The sequence below is a fragment of the Molossus molossus genome, unplaced genomic scaffold (genome assembly GCF_014108415.1).
Source record: "Molossus molossus isolate mMolMol1 unplaced genomic scaffold, mMolMol1.p scaffold_m16_p_11, whole genome shotgun sequence".
In the NCBI taxonomy this organism is placed as follows: Eukaryota; Metazoa; Chordata; class Mammalia; order Chiroptera; family Molossidae; genus Molossus; species Molossus molossus.
In genome coordinates, this window is record NW_023425346.1 from 47616626 (window position 1) to 47637202 (window position 20577).

Here is a 20577-nt window from a genome sequence, read left to right on the forward strand (position 1 = left end):
AGTCTTGTGTGGGGAGTGGAGGGAGGGAGTAGAGAGAATAAAAACATTATTGTTGATACAGTCACTGCTAAATTTTCTACCAATTTGTGTTGAACTATGGATGTAGTTTAGAATATAAAATGAACAAACCACCTATATCAATTGAGCTTCTCAAAAATATTAACTGAACGCCCACAAGCGGGCCAACTCCTGAGGATACAGTTATTTACAGTGCAAATTGGGAAGATCATAGCTCAATAACTCCTTTTTGGAAGTTTAAGAGCTAAGAAGAGCATATGCCTGAATTTCAGACAACTCAATGTTAAAATTAGATTGGGGAAAGGGATTGAGCTTCTCCTCATAACTGGTTTACGTTTTCACTGGAGGGAGGTATGAATGAGGAGCCCAGTAATATTTCTGACACTCTGCAAAGAATAGCTGAAGTGTTCATCTTGGACTCTCTGACCAACCTGTTCCCTCCCCTTATAGCACGATGATTCCTCAGAGAGCTCAGGTAACAGTTCCTCAGAAAAACTTTTTCTGACTCAGAAAAACACTTTAATATAGTCCCTCAAAGTAGATTATTTATTTTGCAGCACTTGCTACAGGTTTTTTTTAATAGAGTAATACAGTCAACCACCAGAAATACAATTTTCAGCTTCACAATTAATAACATTATACTCATTTCTAATGTATTATCCAACTTTTTGAAAGATTTTAAATCAAATTTTAAACATCAAATAATTATCAGGATAAGCTTTTATTCTTATTTTTCAATTACAGTTGACATTCAATATTGTTTTATATTAGTTTCAGGTGTACAGCATAGTGGTTAGATATTTACATTTACTAAGTGATCAACCTGGTAAATCTAGTACCCACCTGGCACTATACATAGTAATTGCAATATTATCTGTATTTTCTATGCTATACTTTACAATCCCAGGACTATTTTGTAACTTGTACTTCTTAATCCCTCCACCTTTTCCACCCAGCCCTCCAGCCCCCTCCCATCTAGCAACCATCAGTTTGCTCCCCGTATCTGACTTTGCTTCTCTTTCAATTGTTCATTTGTTTTGTTCTTTAGATTTCACATATAATTGAAATCATGTAGCATTTGTCTTTCTCTGTCTGACAGAATAATCTTTTTTTTTTTTTTTTTATCCTCACCCGAGGACATTTTTCCATTTTTTGTTCAGGTAGAATGGGAGGGAGAGAGAGGAACAGAGAGAGAGAGAGAGAAACATCGATGTGAAGGGGACACATCGAGTGGCTGCCACCCGCACGACTGACCAGAGCCGGGGACAAACTGCAACCGAGGTACGTGCCCTTAGCGGGAACCGAACCCGGGTCTCTCAGGACCGCAGGCTGACGCTTTAACCGCTGAGCCAAACCGGCCAGGGCCAGAATAATCTTTTTAAGAAACATAATCACAGCACCATTATCACAATCAGCAAAATTAGTAATTCCTTAATAGTATCCAACACCCAGACCATGCTCAATTTTCTTTCAGTGTCCAGAACCATCTTATTGTAGTTGATTTGTTCTAATAAAAATACAAATAAGATCTACATATTATACTTAGTTGGTGGGCCTATTGATTATCTTGTGATTTTTAATTTATTTTTTCCTACGCAATTTATTTATTTAAGATATTGGGTCACTTATGCTGTAGCATTTTCCACGTTCTTTATTTGACAGGTTGTGTTTATTTAGTGTAACTTAATGTGTTCTGTCTCCAATGGTCTCTAGAAAAAGACAGATCTAGACACTTATTAGATTTAGCTCAGATTTTTAAAAAAGAATTTACTGTGTCTGATATTTTATGTTTTCTATTTCATAACATTGGGAAACACATAATGTCTGGTGGTCCTAGAGTTACAATTTTGTATTATGATAATTTTATAGTCTATCTCCCCACTAGATCATTAGCTTCAAGAAGATAGATAGTATATTATTAAAGTTTTTAAAAAATCTTCGGTGCTTAGTACAATTCTTAGCATATAGTAGATTGACTAATGTTTTATTTAACTGGATAAATAAGTTATAGAAATGTCAGTTTAGATGGACAAATAATTTGAAAATATTGATAATCCTGCAGTTGTATACACTTGATTCTCTTCCTGAGATTTTGCCAGTAACTGACAATTTATAGAAAAGTTTCACTTGCCAGTTGTGTAATTGATGACATAACATTGTTTCAGCACTGAAACATGATCTAAAGTGGTGAACACTGGGTTCTCGTCCTCTGTGTTGAGAAATCAAATACCAATAAATATAGATCAAACTTTGCCACAGGAACTCCTCAATGAGAATTAAATTTGAGGATTCATGAAGACATTCATGTGTCTGGTACATAGCTGACATTAAACAGGCATTATTAATTATTATTATTATTGTTTAATTCCCCTGACAGGGGTTATAGTAAGAGACTTAAGAATTTTATGTTGATGAGTAGTCTCCATATAAACTGCCGTGCCTTTTTGTGTTTGTTTGCTTGTGTTCACTATGATTTGGCATTAACATTTTTTGGTTATTTAGTACATTTCTAAGTTCCAAGCGCTTACCATGAATTATTTCATTTGAATCTTACAACTTATAAGATAAATACTATAAAATACAGATAAATACAGATAAAAAGCTGAAGTTTAGAAAAATTAACAGAATTGGCAAATATTATATGTAGTGACTAAAATGAACTGAAATTTGTCTTTATCTGACTGCAAAACTGCTTTTAGCCATCATGATCCGTTGCTTTCTTGCAATGTGAGAATATGAAGCATCTGAACACGCCCTGCTAATACCAACACAGGAATTAGAACCTGACTAGTTTTCATTCAGAAAGTGTCCTCAGTGTTTTCCATTTAAGTTCTTCTCTCTCCAGTGTTTTCTTATATATAAATAAAAGAAGAAAAGAAAAGAAATCTTGTGAAAATGTTTTTCACTCTCACTTCCTGGAAAACCTTCGCATGACAAAATGTTCTAGTACTCCTCCAAGAAAAGAAATCCTTTACAACTGAAATATTTTAATTAAAATTAGAAAGGCTTTGTGTGATCCAAAGCAGCCAAATGAATGAGGATATTGGAAAATTAGGAAATAATCCAAGTTCTTAAGCAGAGTTAATAGGGCATCTCATCCTGGGATAAGAGCAGTATTGTGCTCTTGGATACATTTGTGTGTAGCCCTTGACATTTGAAATGTCACTTCAAAACAAATTACACATTCAACGTATCATTCAGGCCATAATCTTTCAATCTTAAGGACCCCGGACTCATTTCTAGAAACAGAAAGCTTTTGTAATTTGTTTTCCTGTGACTTCCTCAAGGGTGATATAATGGCTAGACTCAATAGCCTCTTTTTATACATGTTTTCTTCATATGGTCTATAATTGCTTCTTGTTTCAATGGTGTGCGTTATGGACCATGTAGACATGAGCCTCTATCAGTAGGTAGTCATTCGTATGGCCTTACATCATGTCACTCAGGTCTCACTTTTTGGAAGAATGACATTCTTAGAGCTTCTTTATTGATGATGACAATAAAAAGGGTTACATATTTAGGCAAGTTAGCTTTTCCCCCCTTTTGACTCAGAAATAACCCTTGGTATTCGTGAACCTCTTAGCCAGCTTTATTACACATCCAATTAGTGCCATAGTATATCCTGACCCTTTACTTTCCGCCATCTCTTCTACGTGAGAGGGTCCTTGGTATAGCTCCTTTATATCATCTGTCAGCTCCCTCAATCTGTCCTTTTCCCATCTAATAGAGAATGTAGTTCGAGCTTTTCCCCAGTGTAAAGAGTCTTTGTTAGCAACTATCGAGAGTGCAAAGTAGTAACAAATCCAGAGGGACCAAGAGGAGGCAGGACATGGCCCCCTGCCCCCAACTGAGGGCCTGTAACCAGACCAGCGGGGCAGGAGCACTTGACCATGGTGGCTTTGGACCCAGCACTCTTCAAGCAAGATCCCAGGGGTAAGGAGCAACACCGCTGAAGGGGCGTGGGCTGGGTACCATTGCAGGGTGCATGGTTTTTGCTCACCCTACAGCTCAACCCCAGTTAGAGGTGTTAAGAGACGAGATGAAACTACCCTCTTCAAACCAAGGAAGAAGTGTGAGATTGCTAGCTCCTGTGAAATTAGCAAGCTCCTTCTGGTTGTTTTCCTGGGTCCTGCTCTCCCTTTTAGCAAACTTTAAAGTACAATTTAGACTTTAAATGATAAATTACTACCACTTCTTTAATGCTTCTTCTGTCAATTCTTTTAGATTTATAAACCAAATATTTTGCTAGGAAGCTAAAATTCTGAAAATGTATTCGACTACACTAAAATTAAAATTTAGAATAAACCCTTGTTAACTTTTACTAATTATGAATTTAATTTTATGAATACAATAATTCCCTATATCATGCTACACAGTGCATTTCCTTTTGAAGGTGATAGAAAGTCAATAATTTTTTTTCTCTTTTTACAACTTCAGTCTTGTACTTTTATTCATGCTTTTAATACTTTGTGATTTCTAAATCACGGAAGGCATTATCAATTTGAGTTGAACACCAAATTTTCCAAAGTTAATTCTGATGTATTATCTGAAGCAAGTTTGAATTAATAAACTATACCTGCATTATAAGAAGTAGAGTTCAAATATGTATGTGTGTGTGTGTGTGTGTGTGTGTGTTCCATAGTTTATGAGCAGTGGTAATACATAGTTTGAAACCAAAAAAATGTATATATTAATAAAAATCTTTAAAGATGTTGGCTATTCATGCCTGGCAGGTGTGGTTCAGTGGTTGAGCGTCAGCCCATGCACCAAGAGGTCACCAGTTTGATTCCCAGTCAGGGCACTTGCCCAGGTTGTGGGCCAAATCCCCAGTAGGGGGCATGCAGGAGGCAGCCAGTTGATGTTTTCTCTCATCGATGTTTCTATCTCTCTCTCCTTCTCCTTGTTCTCTCTCTAAAATCAATAAAGAAAAAAAAAATTTTTTTTTAAAAGCTGTTGGCTATTCTTACCATAATGCACACAGGAAGAAATTTATATAGCAAAAGCAAATGTTCTTATCAGAATCACTTTTGATCTTTTTATCATGTACCACACATGGATATTGAGCATCTAGCAATATACTTCAAGACCTTGAGAAGATAACTCAAACTCAGATTCTAAGAAGCATTTAAAAAAATTATACCTCAGCTGCTTCATTTTCTTCTTGAAGTAAAGTGTGCTGGAATTTTGGTTCGGTCTTCTTAGATTTTTCAGCAGCTGTCTGCTTTTCTTCTTCATAGGACATAGCAAGTATGCCCAGGAACAAACTTGCCATATAAAAGGCAAACCAAAAACTTATTATAAAAAAAAATATCATGTAGACCTTTCCGGAAGCATAGAGGATCTAAAGAGAGGTGGGAAACAGGACAAAAGAGGAAAATGTTATTTATCTTCTTGTAACCTCCTGTTTTAAAATAAAAATAAAGATTTTTAGGAAAAAATTTAGTCATAAGTAGAATGTAATCACAAGACAGTTTAAGTACCGGCTCTATGTGAAAAAACAAGCAAAAAGAACTTCAACTTTAGAGATATCTAAGGTATAAATTATATGGTACAAAACAAAGAATGAATTGAGTAATGTGTAATTTAGGATGAGCATTTTACTTTTATGTCTTCATTAATAAAGAAAACAGTGGAAGGCCCTGGCCTGCAGTTGGTACCCAGCACTGGTTGGTCGTGCGGGTGGCAGCCACTCGATGTGTCCCTTCACATTGATGTTTCTCTCTCTCTTTCTTCCTCTCTCCCTCCTGCTCTATCTGAACAAAAAAAAAAAAAAAAAAAAAAAGGAAAAATGTCCTCGGGTGAGGATAAAAAAAAAGAAAGAAAACAGTGAAAGAAAAAAATTTTCATCTCTCAACGAAGAAAGCTGGATGATCTAAATATGAAAGATTGTTTTCTTTGCAATAGAATCTTTAGATAAATGAAATTTAATAAAGTTAAAGAATGAATGTTTAGAGATTATTTTCTTCTAATAATTACTTTATAGAACTATCACATCAAGATACAAAATCAGGTATTCAAAGGGTGGGGAACAGAAATATTTTTGTATTCGTCAGAATATCTACTTTGGTAAGTTATTTTTAGATGAGTCACAAGGGAAAGTTATGTAATTCACTTATTCATTTATAGATTAAAAAATACAAAATTTTAAATTTCCAAACTAAGCACTGGCCATCCTTTATTTCATAATAATTACTTAAGATAGATCAGAAAATTTAAATTCAGAAAAGTATAAGTAGACATTATAAATCCAAAATTTATAGTTCACTGATTTATCTTCCTTGTTAATAAAGTGGTGGTGGAGGGGCTGAGATGAGGGGGGGTCAGTGGGGAAAAAAGAAGAAGAAAATCTGTAATACTTTGAACAACAAAGATAAATTTTTTAAAAAGTATATTAACAAAGAAAAACTGGAGTATAATGTTTAAGCATGCATTAGAATCAATAAATAATAAGTACTATTTACAGAAAATATTGTGTTGATATAAAGAGTTAGGAATGTTTATAGATTAATAGAAAGTTTTAATATTCAATCAGAAGTAATTTTTTATTAATCTATAGTATATTGTCTTTAAAAGTATTTTAAGCAAACCCCATTATCACAGTGAACTATTTAGGATTTACTTACATATTTTCTTCCACTGAACCAGCTGTCATTTACTGTACTATATTCAGGAGTCAGTAATATAGTATATGGAGTATACTGCAAGCCATGCACATTAATAAATACTTTATGTTTATTATCTCATTAATTCTGTGCAACATATTTATGTGGTATTTACTATTATTTCCAAAGTACAGAAGAGAGAAACAATTAGATAAGCAAAATCAATTGCCAAAGATCGCACAGCTATAGGAGAAGGATGCCTGAATCCAAGACTTTTGCTCTTTTTATTATATGAAGTGAGTGAAGGATAAAAGTATAGACTATAATTAGGATGAGAAAATGTACAAATTCTAGTTATATTGTATTTTAGCATGAAATTGAGGCTAGTTTTGTTATGAAAATCATAGTTTTGTTATGAAAATCAAATAAAACTATGAATGCAAAGATCTTAGCTCATGACAAATATTTAATGAATATTAACTATTGTTAAACATAACTTTATTCCATGAGCACTGACACTTTGTTTTGTTCATTTCTGTACCCATGATATATCAGAGAGTATATGGATCAAATAAATATGTGTTGAATAAACAGAGAATAATATTCTCCAAACATGAGTTGTTTTTAGGAATAATTGCTGAATTTCCCTCGTCATAGTGAATTTAGTTGAAGGTAATATTCAGAGTACAAATTCAGTCCAAATTATAGAAAATCTTATCTACACTAGCCAATAAACCTAGAGTATAATAATGATGCAGGTACTTCATGGACTCAAACACCAGGGCATTCCCAGACTGATTTCTCATTTCGACGGTCATGGGAAAAGATTTCCTTTAAGCCAATGCTAACAAAGAAATTAGCTAACACACTCTGAGGAGTTTAAAGAAGGCAAGATATTTATTATTATATAAAGTAAAACAATCCAAAATACCTATTTTTTTTTGTTTAAAATTTCATTAAGCACTCCTATGTGTTAGATGTTGAAAACACAAAAATTAAAGTAAGACAAAATACTACTTCGGTAGCATATCTCCTAGTGGAAGGAAAAACTGAACAAAAAATTAACATAACCAGAGCAATTATACGATAGTGTGGACTTTGGTGCAGGATATAATTTGAGCTCATGGAAAAGCTCAAAAGAGAAATCTGGTTTTGAGTTATGAATTTGAGGCACGAGACTGATGACAAAAAAACTTGAATTTAAACAGAGTACAACATAGATTAAAAAAGAAGTTATGGGAAAAGCTCATGTAGGAAATAGCAAGTCTTTTTTATACTCAAATGAAGCAGAGAGTATACATTGGGGTATTGTTGGGAAATAAATCTGGAGAACTATGCAGAGACTAGATCTTAAAGGGCACTATGTACCAAGCATATGGACTTTGACCTTCATTCCATAGGAATTTGGAAACCATGGAAGGATTTTTATCAGGAGGATAACATGTTAAGATTATTTTAGAAATAAGTTACTAGTGTTGTGGAGGAGGCATTGATACTTGTCAAAAAGTATGGGAAATAATCTCCCTGGTTGGTTTGGCTCAGCGGTTAGAGCGTCAGCCTGCGGTCCAGAGAGACCTGGGTTCGGTTCCCGCTAAGGGCATGTATCTCAGTTGCAGTTTGTCCCCAGCCCTGGTTGGGTTATGTGGGTGGCAGCCACTCGATGTGTCCCTTTCATGTCTATGTTTCTCTCTTTCTCTCTCCCTCCCACTCTATCTGAACAAAAAATGGAAAAATGTCCTCGGGTGAGGATAAAAAAAAAAAAGTATGGGAAATAATAATATAAATACTAATCTTACAAAATTAGAAAATATAGTTTGCATAAAGAAAATGTCACTTGTAATATTTTCATGTACTTCTTTAACTAGAAATACAATTATACTACATCTGTTTTTGGTTTATTTGTATTTTTTTAAAATATGTTTTTCTTGACTCTTTTTTTAGAGAGAAAGGAAAAGAGACAGAGATAGAAACATGGATGTGAAAGAGATACATTGATTGGCTGCCTCCTGCACACCCTTTACTGGGGATCAAGCCCACAACCCAGGCATGTGCCCTGACCGGGAATCCAACAGGGACCTCTCAGTCTACATGGAATGACACTCAATCCTCGAAGCCACACCGGCTGGGCATGGTTTACTTGACTTTTATTTAATAATATATCATTAACCTTTGTGCCAAAAACATACCACATTATCCTTTATTAATGGCCTGTACACACACACACACACACACACACCATTATTTATCTATCCAATCATAAAAACTATGAGGAGATGTGTGTTTAAAAAAAAAGTGTTCTCCTTCAACTGTAAATACTTTTGTAATCTAAAGTAATTATTTGATCTAATATTCTTTTATATTAATTATGCTGTGAAAATACCATTGCATATTCTACTGTGGTGAAATGTCTCTTAAAAGAAAATCTGTTTTAATGAGCATTATATCTTTCTGAGAAACTATGGCACACAAATCATCAGTTATGAAGACAGACTTTCAGAATTTGGATTTCAAGTCTCATAACAACAGCCTCCTGTTACATCTGAGGCGAGATTGAATGTTAAAGAGAAATGAGAATAGAAGAATCGAAAAGAAATAGCATATTGTAGGTATTCAGTAAATAGTTGTGTAATACTCGGAATCTCATAGGTTCAAATTTATGACTAAAGAATTGGTACCTAGAAATGTTTTTAACTTAGTTAATACCACAGAGCAGGACAGTGATCCTTGGCACATACATGTGTTATGACTTGGGGGAGGTTTCCCAACCACCCTGATCTTACTGTCCTCACATAAAAAGCAGATGTATATATACACATACTGACCATGTAGGATTGTTTTAAAGATTAAATGAGCTATTATACATAAGAGCACAGACTTTGACACAGTGTTAGAATATAGTTTGACCTTTAATAATTTTGGTTCTCTTCCCTTTTGTCTTCAAATTCTTCTCCACATAAAAATGTAATAAACTATGTTACATTTGAGCATTATCTTAGAAGGGAAGAACATGGAGTAGGATACCGTTCTTATGTGCACAGCATATTCCTTGTTCTTACCTGGTGATACAGTGCTTCAGGGTAATCCTGCGTCATCAACCGGAATAGGGCTAATAAGGCCCAGCCGAAATTGTCAAAATTTGTGTAGCCATTGTCAGGATTCATGCCAGCTTTTATACACATATATCCTTCAGGACACCGACTAAAAAAGACAAAGACAGAAAAACTGCGTACAGATTATGGCCAAATCATAATTATAGAACATCTGCCCATAAATAATGAAGGGCTCTCATTTTCACAAGGAGCAGTCTTCTCTCTAACAATTTCCAGTGAAAAAGCTTCAAATGAATTACATTTTAAGTTGGTAAAAGTGAACAGTGTTAATTAAGCTAAAAGGAAAAAGGGCCTGATGAATGGTTTTTACCGAGCGTTGGTTAAAGGTTTCTTTACTACTCAGTATCAAAGTGAACGTGTAACTGATGAAATATAACACTGATAAAAATAAAACTGCAATAGCTGAACTTTCAATTTTCAAATGATCTCATCTCAAATCCTTAGATCCTATTACTTAAGGGTGAGAAAACATTTGTCACATCAATAATTATAAGCAGCACTTGCATTACCATGGGAAGAGCAAATATTTATTTCATACCTTTTTATAAAAGACTCCTTTTATAGAGTCTTCATACTTTTATTGTATTGTGGTCAATTAGTACAGTGGTGCCCAGTAAATCATGTTTCCCTCTATCCATGCGCTTGCTTAGTTCCTGCCCACGTTAGTTGGCTTTGGCCATGAGACTTGTTTTGGACATTTGTTAACGGTTAACAGGTGTGATACAAACAGAGGTTTAAAAAGTAATTGTTTATTGGAGCTTGCTACATTGCTGAACCTCATAATCTGACCAAGTGAATTTCATTCTTGTCTTGAGGGACTGACTTTTGGGATCATTTGCCCTGTAGAAAAGTACGATGGCTATAGTGGAAACATTGCATGACTTTCTCTCTAACCTTGGAATGTATCATGAGATTCTGACTATCCCTGACCAGATATCTCCAATATGCATTTGGAATGTCCACAGAAAGGGCTAGCTGGAGTTGTATAGGGCAGACACCTTGGGATGAGTTCACAATCTGGACTTGAGGATAGTGTTAGCCCAGCAGTAGCTGGGCAATAAGAGTTGAGCAAGCGACAAAATATTTAAATCAACTGAATATAACTAAACTACATAGCATACTCCTTTCATCACCATGTGCCTTTTGACAATCTGAGGCCCCTGAGCTAAGAGAGTTGAGCCTACAGACGGCTATCAAGTCATTCCAGCTGAGGAAAGTGACATAAGGCATAGCTCTGCCGAGAAGCACTGTATTCCGACTTCCTCATCTCTTCATCTGAAACTGGAGGACAAGGAGACAAGAGAGTTGTGTTCTCACTGAAGAATTACTTATAAATACTTTTTAAGAACTTTTTATTCATGTAAATTATAGTCATAAAAGATAGACAAGCCATAAAATAAGTGAAATAACCACATATCTTTAATATTCTTTTCTTCAAAGGCTTCTGGCCAAATAAAGATTATATTGTCTTTTTTGGTAATTTGCACTAGCTCTGAGGCACGCTAAAAACAGAAAAAAATCAGATCTTGTTTAAGTCCCAGCTCTGCTGTTTACTAACTTCTTGACCTTAAATAAACCATTTAGCTGGTTTGTCTATTTTTTTTAATAGAGTTTTTTAAATAGTATTCCATTCTATTCACTTCCCAGCATCGTTTTGATCATCAAATTAGATAATCTAATCAAATGGGAGCCATTACTAAAATCAATAATTATTCAATAAATACTATTGATTGGTGATACTGACTTGATAGAAGAAAACATTAACATCACTTACCCAGCATCTGTTCTGTTGCCACAAAGGAGAGCATATCTTTCTCCTTCCAAATAATAGAAGTTTTCTGTTTCTGAAAATAGAAAAGAAATGCTATTCTATATCTAATCTTGAGTTAACAACATATCTGAAATCCATTTAAACCTCTATAGTGAAAAGGAATTATCACATAGACTTTTTTTTTTTTTTTTAATCTAGGAAGCTGTCCTAGCATCTGATGCAGAGGCAAAAACGCCTCTGGCAATCCATCTACTTGGAAGTGATAAACTCAGTACAGAAAGAGAAGAATTCCCTTCAAAATTAAAGTTCAGGAAAATGAATGTAACCCACCAGATATAACCAGACCCCTGAAGGAAAAATTCCCAAGACTAATATGTTTGAAAGCAAATGACCCTTATTTCCAGGATTTATTTCTGATGTTCTTCCTGAGCAGGTTATATTTTTCTGTCTTTTGGTTTAATTTCCATTCTCTTTTCACTTCAAAGCTTATTTTCCACATTGAGTATCCAATGCCAATTACTTTCCTGATGTCACCTAATTTTGACTACAACTCAAGTTGATCTGAATTATAGCCCATAGAATTTATCCAAGTATCGCTGCTTGTCAATGAAAATGTAAACTGTACATTTATAAATGTAGTTACCAGCGTTGGGGACATGCATCCTTAGGAGCACTGGTTTTTAGGTTCTAAAATTCAAATCACAGAGATCAAACCCATGAAAGAGCTGTCCTGAGTGTGTGTGTTTGTGTATATACAAACAGATATAAGTACAAAATTGTATATATACTATACATACAAAGTTGAATCACTCCAACCTCAAATAATGTCACTTAAATTTGTCACCTAAAATAATTTTAGAAAAAATTTAAATAATAAATAATTAGAAACCATTGATCAAAACTTTTGAAGGGCAGTCAAAATATAAATGAAACTTGACATTAGTAAAACTAGGCAGTTCCCAATTATTTTTCTAAGTACAAGGACTATGACATAGCAATTAGGTTAATAATATAATATTTTCAGCAATTCCTAACACGCTATTTGAGGAAATGGATTGACAAATTTTAAAGTAGTAATCTGTAAAAGTGATTTATTTATAACATACTTTAACAAAAATGAAAAGAACCTGTTTTATAAGCAATAATTAGTGAAATAGCCAAACTTGTTTATTTTTTAAGTAATTAGCATATTTTGGTTACAATGTCAAAGAAACCAAAGGATATTTCAATTGGAATCTAACATTTAATATCTATCTCCTGTTGTCTTCACCACTAAGATTAGAACCTTGCAATAGACACATATAATAAAGGAACATTTCACATATTCATTTACCAATAATTATGCATTACTTGCACCATAATCCTATTATGGGCTAAACTGAAAAGTAAAATTTGTTAAGATTTTTTTAGAATTTATTAATCCAAAGTATAAATTAATGTAGGACTACGTAAGCTTTATCAACATTTGGTTTTTATTAGTTGAAAAATATGCTTTCATTTTTCCTAAATACTGTCAGAAAAGACTTGATCATTTTAATATGAGAGAAAAATCCCCTGAGAGTATGGACTGGTGAAAAGGGAATGGCTATTAACGCCAGACTGTGCTTGGTTAGGATCTTGGTTTTATCACCATGTAGTTACGGTACTCTGGAGCATTCACTTCAATTTCTCTAAACTTCCTTTCCTTGTTTGTAACAGAGAATATTCGTGTCTCCTCTGCAGGATTATGGTGAAGAAATGTGACCAGGCATGTGAATTACTAAGTACGAGTTAAGCAATACCTATGTGGCATTATTTCTATTAGCCTAAAATAGTCTCAAAATTAAAAACTTTTGAGCTCCAGAGGTCACTGTCAAGAAAGTGATGACAATCCATAGAAGGGAGAAAATGTTTTCAAATCATGTATCTGATAAGAGTCTAGTATCCACAATATATAAACTTTATTTAGATTCAATAATAAATGGGCAAATAACCCAGTCAGAAGTGGACAATGGATCTGAATAGATATTTCTCCAAAGAAGATATACACGTGGCCAATAAGCACATGCATGCTGTTCAACATCATTAGTCATTGAGGAAATGCAGATCAAAGCCACAGGGAGATACTTCACACCCACCCGAATAACTATAATAAAAAATAGTAGCAAGTGTTGTCAAAGATGTGGAGAAAAATGGAGCTTTCATATTCTGCTGGTGGGAATGTAATTCACTGGCATCACTTTGGAAAACAGTTTGGCAGTTCCTCTAAAAGCTAAATATAGAGTTAACATGACCCAGCAATTCCACTCCTAGGTATACAACCAAGAGAATGGAAAGCAGATGTTTACACAAAACTGTGCACATAAATATTCATAACAGCATTATCCATACTAGTCATAAAAGATAAAAAATAAATAACAATCAATTGATGAATGTATTTTTAATGAGGTATAGACATACAATGGAATATTATTCAGCCACAAAAAGAGATAAAGTACTGATTCATGCTACAACATGATGAACCTTGAAAACATTATGTTAAGTGAAAGAAGCTAGTAACAAAAGATCATATATTGTTTGATTCATTTATATAAAATGTCCAGAATAGAAAAGTAGATTCTATTAGAATAGAATTAGAATAGAAAAGAGATGAAATGTAGATTCGTGGTTGCAAGGAGCTGGGGCTAGGGGAATGAGAAGTGATTGCTAAGGGACAGGCATTTCTGTTTGGGGTGATGAAAATGTTCTGGAATTAGATAGAGGTGGTGGTTATACAACCTTGTGACAAACTAAAACATCAGGTATTATGGTATGTAAATTATATCTCAATTTAAAAAAATAAAACTAAAAACAAACCGCCGTCAAAAAAGAAAAAAAATTAACTTTTTGACATAGATGACAAGTGATTCTTACCTCGAGTATAACATGTGTTTCTGGTTCTGTTGTGCAGGGTTTCAGTTTCATTTTCTTGGGGCGATCGGAAACATTTGTGTTTCAGTTTGCCCATGAAGAGCCCCATCCCAATGAGAGAAAATAAGCTCAGAAAAAACAGAGTCAGGATAATGACACCAGCGAGTTTCTTCAAGCACTGGAATAGGATCCCTACGTAAGACTTCATGCCTAAAAAGAGACAGGTTTGTTTTCAATAAAGTAAAATATCTTAGTAAAGTAATATTAGGAAACTTCCACAGCAAATACATACTAGAAGAAAAAATGGGATCACTTTAATGTAATTTCTGTGATTACCATAATGAACTTTTAAAACATGTATATTTGCACTGCACTTTTTTTTGTGTGACTGTCCTGAGTCTTCTGAATATTATTCTACTAAAAATTTTTTCTTATTGTTTTGTTGGAATTATTTTTAAGAATAGCTCTTAAATAAGAATACGTGTGTGTATATGTATATATGTATGTGTGTGTATATATATAAACCAAATTTTTGTGAACTTTAATTTATTGGTGACATTTTGTTTGAAGGTAAAAGAGTTACGGTCCAGTTTTACAGAATCAAATGTATTAATAATTTTCTTTGTTGTCTACCATTCCTTGTTAGCTACCAGACAAAGTTCTGAACCATATGCCAATTTAATTTTGATTTCCTGGTATAACTTTCCCCCTCATTTTACTTTTAAACTTTTATTTTGTTTTAGTTTAGGCATCTCTGGTGGAGTGAAATTTATTTCTGATTCAATATTAAGGTATCTACATCTTGACTGATAATTTTAACTCAATCATTTTTATTTTAATAAATTGCCTTCATTTGGATTAATCTTTATCATTTTCTTTTTTGATTTTTATGTGTCCCTTTGTGATTTAATATGTGTTTGATCTTTTCTAAATAAACTTTAACATCTTTATTTTTTCTTCTAGTATATCTATTTTGAAAACCTGTATTAAACTTAAGTTCTTATTTTGAACAAAAGTACTCTCTACATCAAAAATAAAACTGTACCTACAATAGTCTTAGCATATAAGATAAGAACATAAACATATTTGCTTTCTTCACTTCTCAGTTTTTGTTAAGATAATTTCAAAATTTTGATTTAATTATAATTGTTGAATTCTATGTATTTGTACTATAAATCTTTAGTGATTTATAGGAAAGATAACATTCAAATTCTTACAAAGGCTTGTCAGAAAACACACATGCATGCAAACAGAGAGTGGAGGAGACTGGGATGACTATGCCTGAGCTAAAGGGTCAGCGGCTCCTCAACCACAGCTGGTAGCTGCATCCAGGATTTTGGTTGGATTGATGCTAACCATTTATCCAAATTAATTTAGATTTTTATATTAAAAATCACCAGATTTTTATGAGGTTTTAATCTATTTCAAAGTTTTAAAAAACATAAACAAAATATGTTTCTAGTTCAACAATAACCCAAAGAGGTCCATGCTGCAATTTCTAATGTATAATACTGGTATTCTGTTTTGCAACCCACTAACAACAGTAATTGGGAATTCATTCTCCATTGAAATGATTTCAGAGTTCATTGCAGTTACTTTTGGTAGTAAATCTTCCCGTTGTTGAATATTTATTTTATTTTTATGTTTGTTTGTTTTTTTCTTCCAGCAGATATTCAAGAAAGATATATAGGTAAAATTTCAGAACTCTTGTGTGGCTGAGAATATCTTTCTGTTGACTTCACACATGAATGACAGACAGGTATAAAATTCTGTTGTCTTAACCTCAGCCTACACTCCCCCCAATTCTGAAACCCCACGGCCCACTAAAGAGCTCTAAGGATAACCTTTCCATTGGCTCTTTTTCTTTGCCTTTTTGCTTGTAGGGGTTTTATAATACTTTTATAAGTGTATCTTTTATTTTCTCCCTTGGAAAAAAGAGTAGGTCCTACCAGCCTGTGTGCTTTGAACTCTAGCGAGTGTATTCCTCTTGTATTAACTAGGATTCACTTGCTTTCTTTTATAATCCTTGCCTCTCATCCTAAAATGAAGATGCAGTTGATGCAATTTTATGTTCTAATAATTTGCAGAGACCAGTAAGGGAGTTAAGATTGGGGCAACTCCTATCAGGGCAACTCTCACTGGTTTCTTCACTGGGTTTGGCAAAACTGCCATGCCACAATATAGCTCTATTGAGATATAATTCATAAACCATACAATTGACCCGTTTAATGTGCACAGTTCAATGTTTTAGTATATCCACATGGTTATGCATCCATCACCACACTCCCCGATTTTTTTTTGCTGTTTTGCCAATCTGGACTCCAAGTACATAGCATACATATGTTGGGCCCTGTTCATGGTGTCCCAGGGACAAAAGTTGCCTGTAGTTCTTACTTTTGGTATTATCATACTTGCCCCAAGGTTTATTGATTCAACTATTTCATACTACTCTAACTCGTAGTAGTCAAAAAACCTCTCAGTGGAGTTGTTCCTATAAGATTGTTTTTATTCATTCTGAATAACAAATTAGAAGGTGTTAGTGGGCTTCTTTAGGATATCTTCAGGAATGGGAGCTACAGATTAGTCCTCAGCATCTTCCTGCAATGTGGTCACAGCCTTATTTAGCAGGACCTCCTTGAACTTTGCAGCACGTGGAATGCATTCTATCCAAGCGCTCAGAACAAAAAGAATTTACCTTATTTTATACAACTTTATTGATTTCATCTGTATTGATTGTCAGATGTAATAAGAAAAACAAGAAGGTAGGTTAGATATCTGTCTAGGCTGCTATCTCTCTCAAAAGTTCAAAGACATTTTATAAATTCATATTTAAGATGTAAGAATAAACAAATAATAAAAAATAGAAAAGTAATATTGTCAATTGATGTCTACATTTTAGAGTTGATGAATCCACCTCACATAAATAACAGTCAAATATGTTATTATTTTTGCCTTTTCTGCAGTCACTGAAATAAATTTAAAGATCAGATAATTCATTGATTTCAAAGCTGCAGCAGTATTCAATGTAATATTTCTCCAAACTATGACAAAGGAATTCAAAAGAATGTATGGGAGTACATAAAACAAACTAAAGAGAAGAAGCTCAATGCCATTTCTTACCTTGGTTTAAAGGAATAATTTTCAAAATTCTCAAATTTCTTGCAACTCTAAATATTGGTCTGAAGTTTAGAGGTGAATATATTGTTATATGCCTGTGGAATTAATTTAGAGTTATATAGAGGTCATATTGAGATTATGCTTTATATATATATCACTGACTTTTTATATCACTGACTTTTTATATTCTTTGAAACTTATTTTTAAAACCATCTATCCAAGCATTTTCTTTGCTCTCATTACTCCATTGTGCAAATAGGTTTATCACTGATTAGAAGACAAAGATTGCTACAATGTGCAAAGTGGACAGGTAAATATTAATCCACAAACAGATTATGAGAGTTTATGAAATTCTGACCCTGTGAGTACTCTTAATCTCATATTTATATCATATTCATAAATATTTTGTTATCTAACTAATAAAAAGATAATTTACAACAAACCCCATAGTCTCTTAAAGGGATGAGCTTCCACTGAAGGACTGAAGGTGATTGGGTGATGACAATGGTAGTGGAGATGGCCGCAGAAGGCAGGTGCACAGTGGTTAGGAGCACAGACTCCTGTGTAGAAATCCAGGCTCCACTCTACTAGCTGTGTGACATGCAAAAATTACTTCATCTTTCTTGCCTCAGTTTCCTTAGCAGTAAAGTGTGGGTAATAATACTTCCTTATTCTGAGGCTTTTTGGGTGATGAAATGAGTTAATATATGTAAAGCGCACAGAAGAGAAACTGGCACACGCTAAGGGATACCTGAGTGTCGCCTGTGTTAGCTCAGCATTTGCTCACAGCAGCGACAGAAATGTTAGCAATAGTAGAAGTAGTAGTGATAATAATTGCAATGATTTTAGCTACTATTTTTCATTGCTTACAACATGGCAGACACTAGTTATTAACCTTTATAAAAATTTTAAAAAAATTATTGACCCCAAATCTATAAATAGAACCATTGATCAGTCAGCCACAAAGCAGAGTACATTAAACAGATGCATTAAAAAAGAGATAGATCACTAGAATTTTTTTGTTGTTGTTAATCCTCACCCAAGGATATTTTCCCATTATTTATTTATTTTTTTTAGATAGAGTGGAAGGGAGGGAGAGAGAGAGAGAAACATCGATGTGAGACACACATTGATTGGTTGCCTCTCACATGACCCCAACCAAGGCCTGGGATCAAACCTGCAACCCAAGTACAAGCCCTCGACTGGGAATCAAATCTGAGACCCTGGGATCTAAGGGCCAGTGTTCCAGTCATTGAGCCAAACCAGCCTGGGCTAAATCATTAGAATTTAATGTAAAACTCTAGGAAATGTAGAAAATGTGTGTGTGTGTTTTAAAATATCTTATGTACCATATTTACTTGTCTTAAGAAATGTAGCTAAACAAAAGGTAGATCTGAAACAAAACTATATATGTTAGGGTCCTCTCCTAAGTCTCCAGAGGATTTTTCTGCTCACTAAAAATAACTTAGAAAGCACAATTCAACCTCTATCATCTTTGCTTCATATAGAAAACGTAGATAGTATCCCATTCCTTTGTTTTTATCGCATATTCTGAGACCAAGTTAAGTTGGAGCTGAGAGAACTCACTATGACTAGAATTTATGAAATCTTCTTCTTTTTTTTTTTAATCCTCCCCAGAGGACATCTTTCCATTTTTCGTTCAGATAGAGAGGGGGGGGGGGAGAGAGAGAGAGAAACATCAATGTGAAAGGGACACATCGAGTGGCTGCCACCCACACGACCCAACCAGGGCCGGGGACAAACTGCAACGGAGGTACATGCCCTTAGCGGGAACCGAACCCGGGTCTCTCTGGACCGTAGGCCGACACTCTAACCGCTGAGCCAAATCGGCCAGGGCATGAAATATTCTTTATCTACAAAATTTTTTCAGGCAGAAAACTTTGTCAACTTCAATTTTTTAATGAAAAGCATATGTTTAGCAAGGTGTTAAGATGTTCCCAACTTAAATAAATACTCACTCAAACAAAGTTACACTGAAATCAAGCCAGTTCCACGGATCACCAAAGAAATAAAAAGGTCCTGTCCAGAAGCCTCTTGCAATGAGTTTTACAAGTATTTCAAGTGTGTAAATTCCAAGCAAAGTGATCCTGCAGAAAAAATGTTATAGATACATTAAAAGCAAATATAATACATTGTCAGTTCTAAAATACAATGTCTATAATAATTATCTGGCATCCAAGCAACCAACTAGACAACAGTCAAAAAAGCACATGACCTTTGAACCATAGGATAGGCTTTATATAGGGCTTCTAGGGTGGCTTATGTCTCATTGCATTAACCATACAATTTGACTATCAGTTTTTTCAAGAAGTCCTAGCTCAGGGTTATGATGAAAAGGTCAAATTGATTCCACTTTGGGAATCACACAATAATTAGCTGAATTGTAAAGGACTTTAAAGAACTAATTTTATTATATGTACCTATAATGATTTTTATGGTGAATCAGAGTATGATTATTGATTTTCAGAGAGAAAGAGAAACATCTATACATTTATTGTTTGCCTTCCCATCCACACCCTGACTGGGGATTGAACTCACAACTTTTTGGTTCTCTGGACAACACTTGAACCAACTGAGCCACCCAGAATTAAATTTGAGAGGTAACATCAAGAAAGCCTTCATCCCCGGGAAATTTAATTAATGATCCTTTCCATTATTATAGGCTAATGCAAGTCAAACTACTCACTTCCCCCAGAAAAGAGAAAAGTAGAATAGAAAGAGAGGAAAATAACTTTCTTAAAGAATGAAAAGAAATAAAGTTATTTGAGTTTGAAGCAAATCGTGTGGGATTGCAAAAGTAGAGAAAATCTGAGGCACTGAAATATTATATTCATCATCAGTAATGAACTTTAAAATGAAACCTCATTTGTATGATACCATAAGCATAAATATATAGCTAAAGACTCAAACCTTTACATAATGCTAACCTAACAAGTTGGGAAATAATGAAAGGGCAAAAAAAACATTAAAACTGATTAATTTACATATATGTATATTTGTTTCTATTTGAAAAATGTATTAATCATGGTACACGTATAAGTATTATATT

At 34.1% G+C, this 20577-nt stretch overlaps 1 protein-coding gene across 1 annotated transcript in view; it reads right to left on the minus strand.

Annotated features, from left to right (window-relative positions):
- SCN7A (sodium voltage-gated channel alpha subunit 7) overlaps positions 1-20577 on the minus strand; it is an 85200-nt gene that overhangs the window by 40338 nt on the left and 24285 nt on the right. The window contains 6 exon segments of the mRNA XM_036253331.1: positions 5159-5359; positions 9677-9818; positions 11505-11574; positions 14394-14600; positions 17511-17602; positions 19487-19615. Coding sequence (XP_036109224.1) covers positions 5159-5359; positions 9677-9818; positions 11505-11574; positions 14394-14600; positions 17511-17602; positions 19487-19615 — 841 coding nt within the window.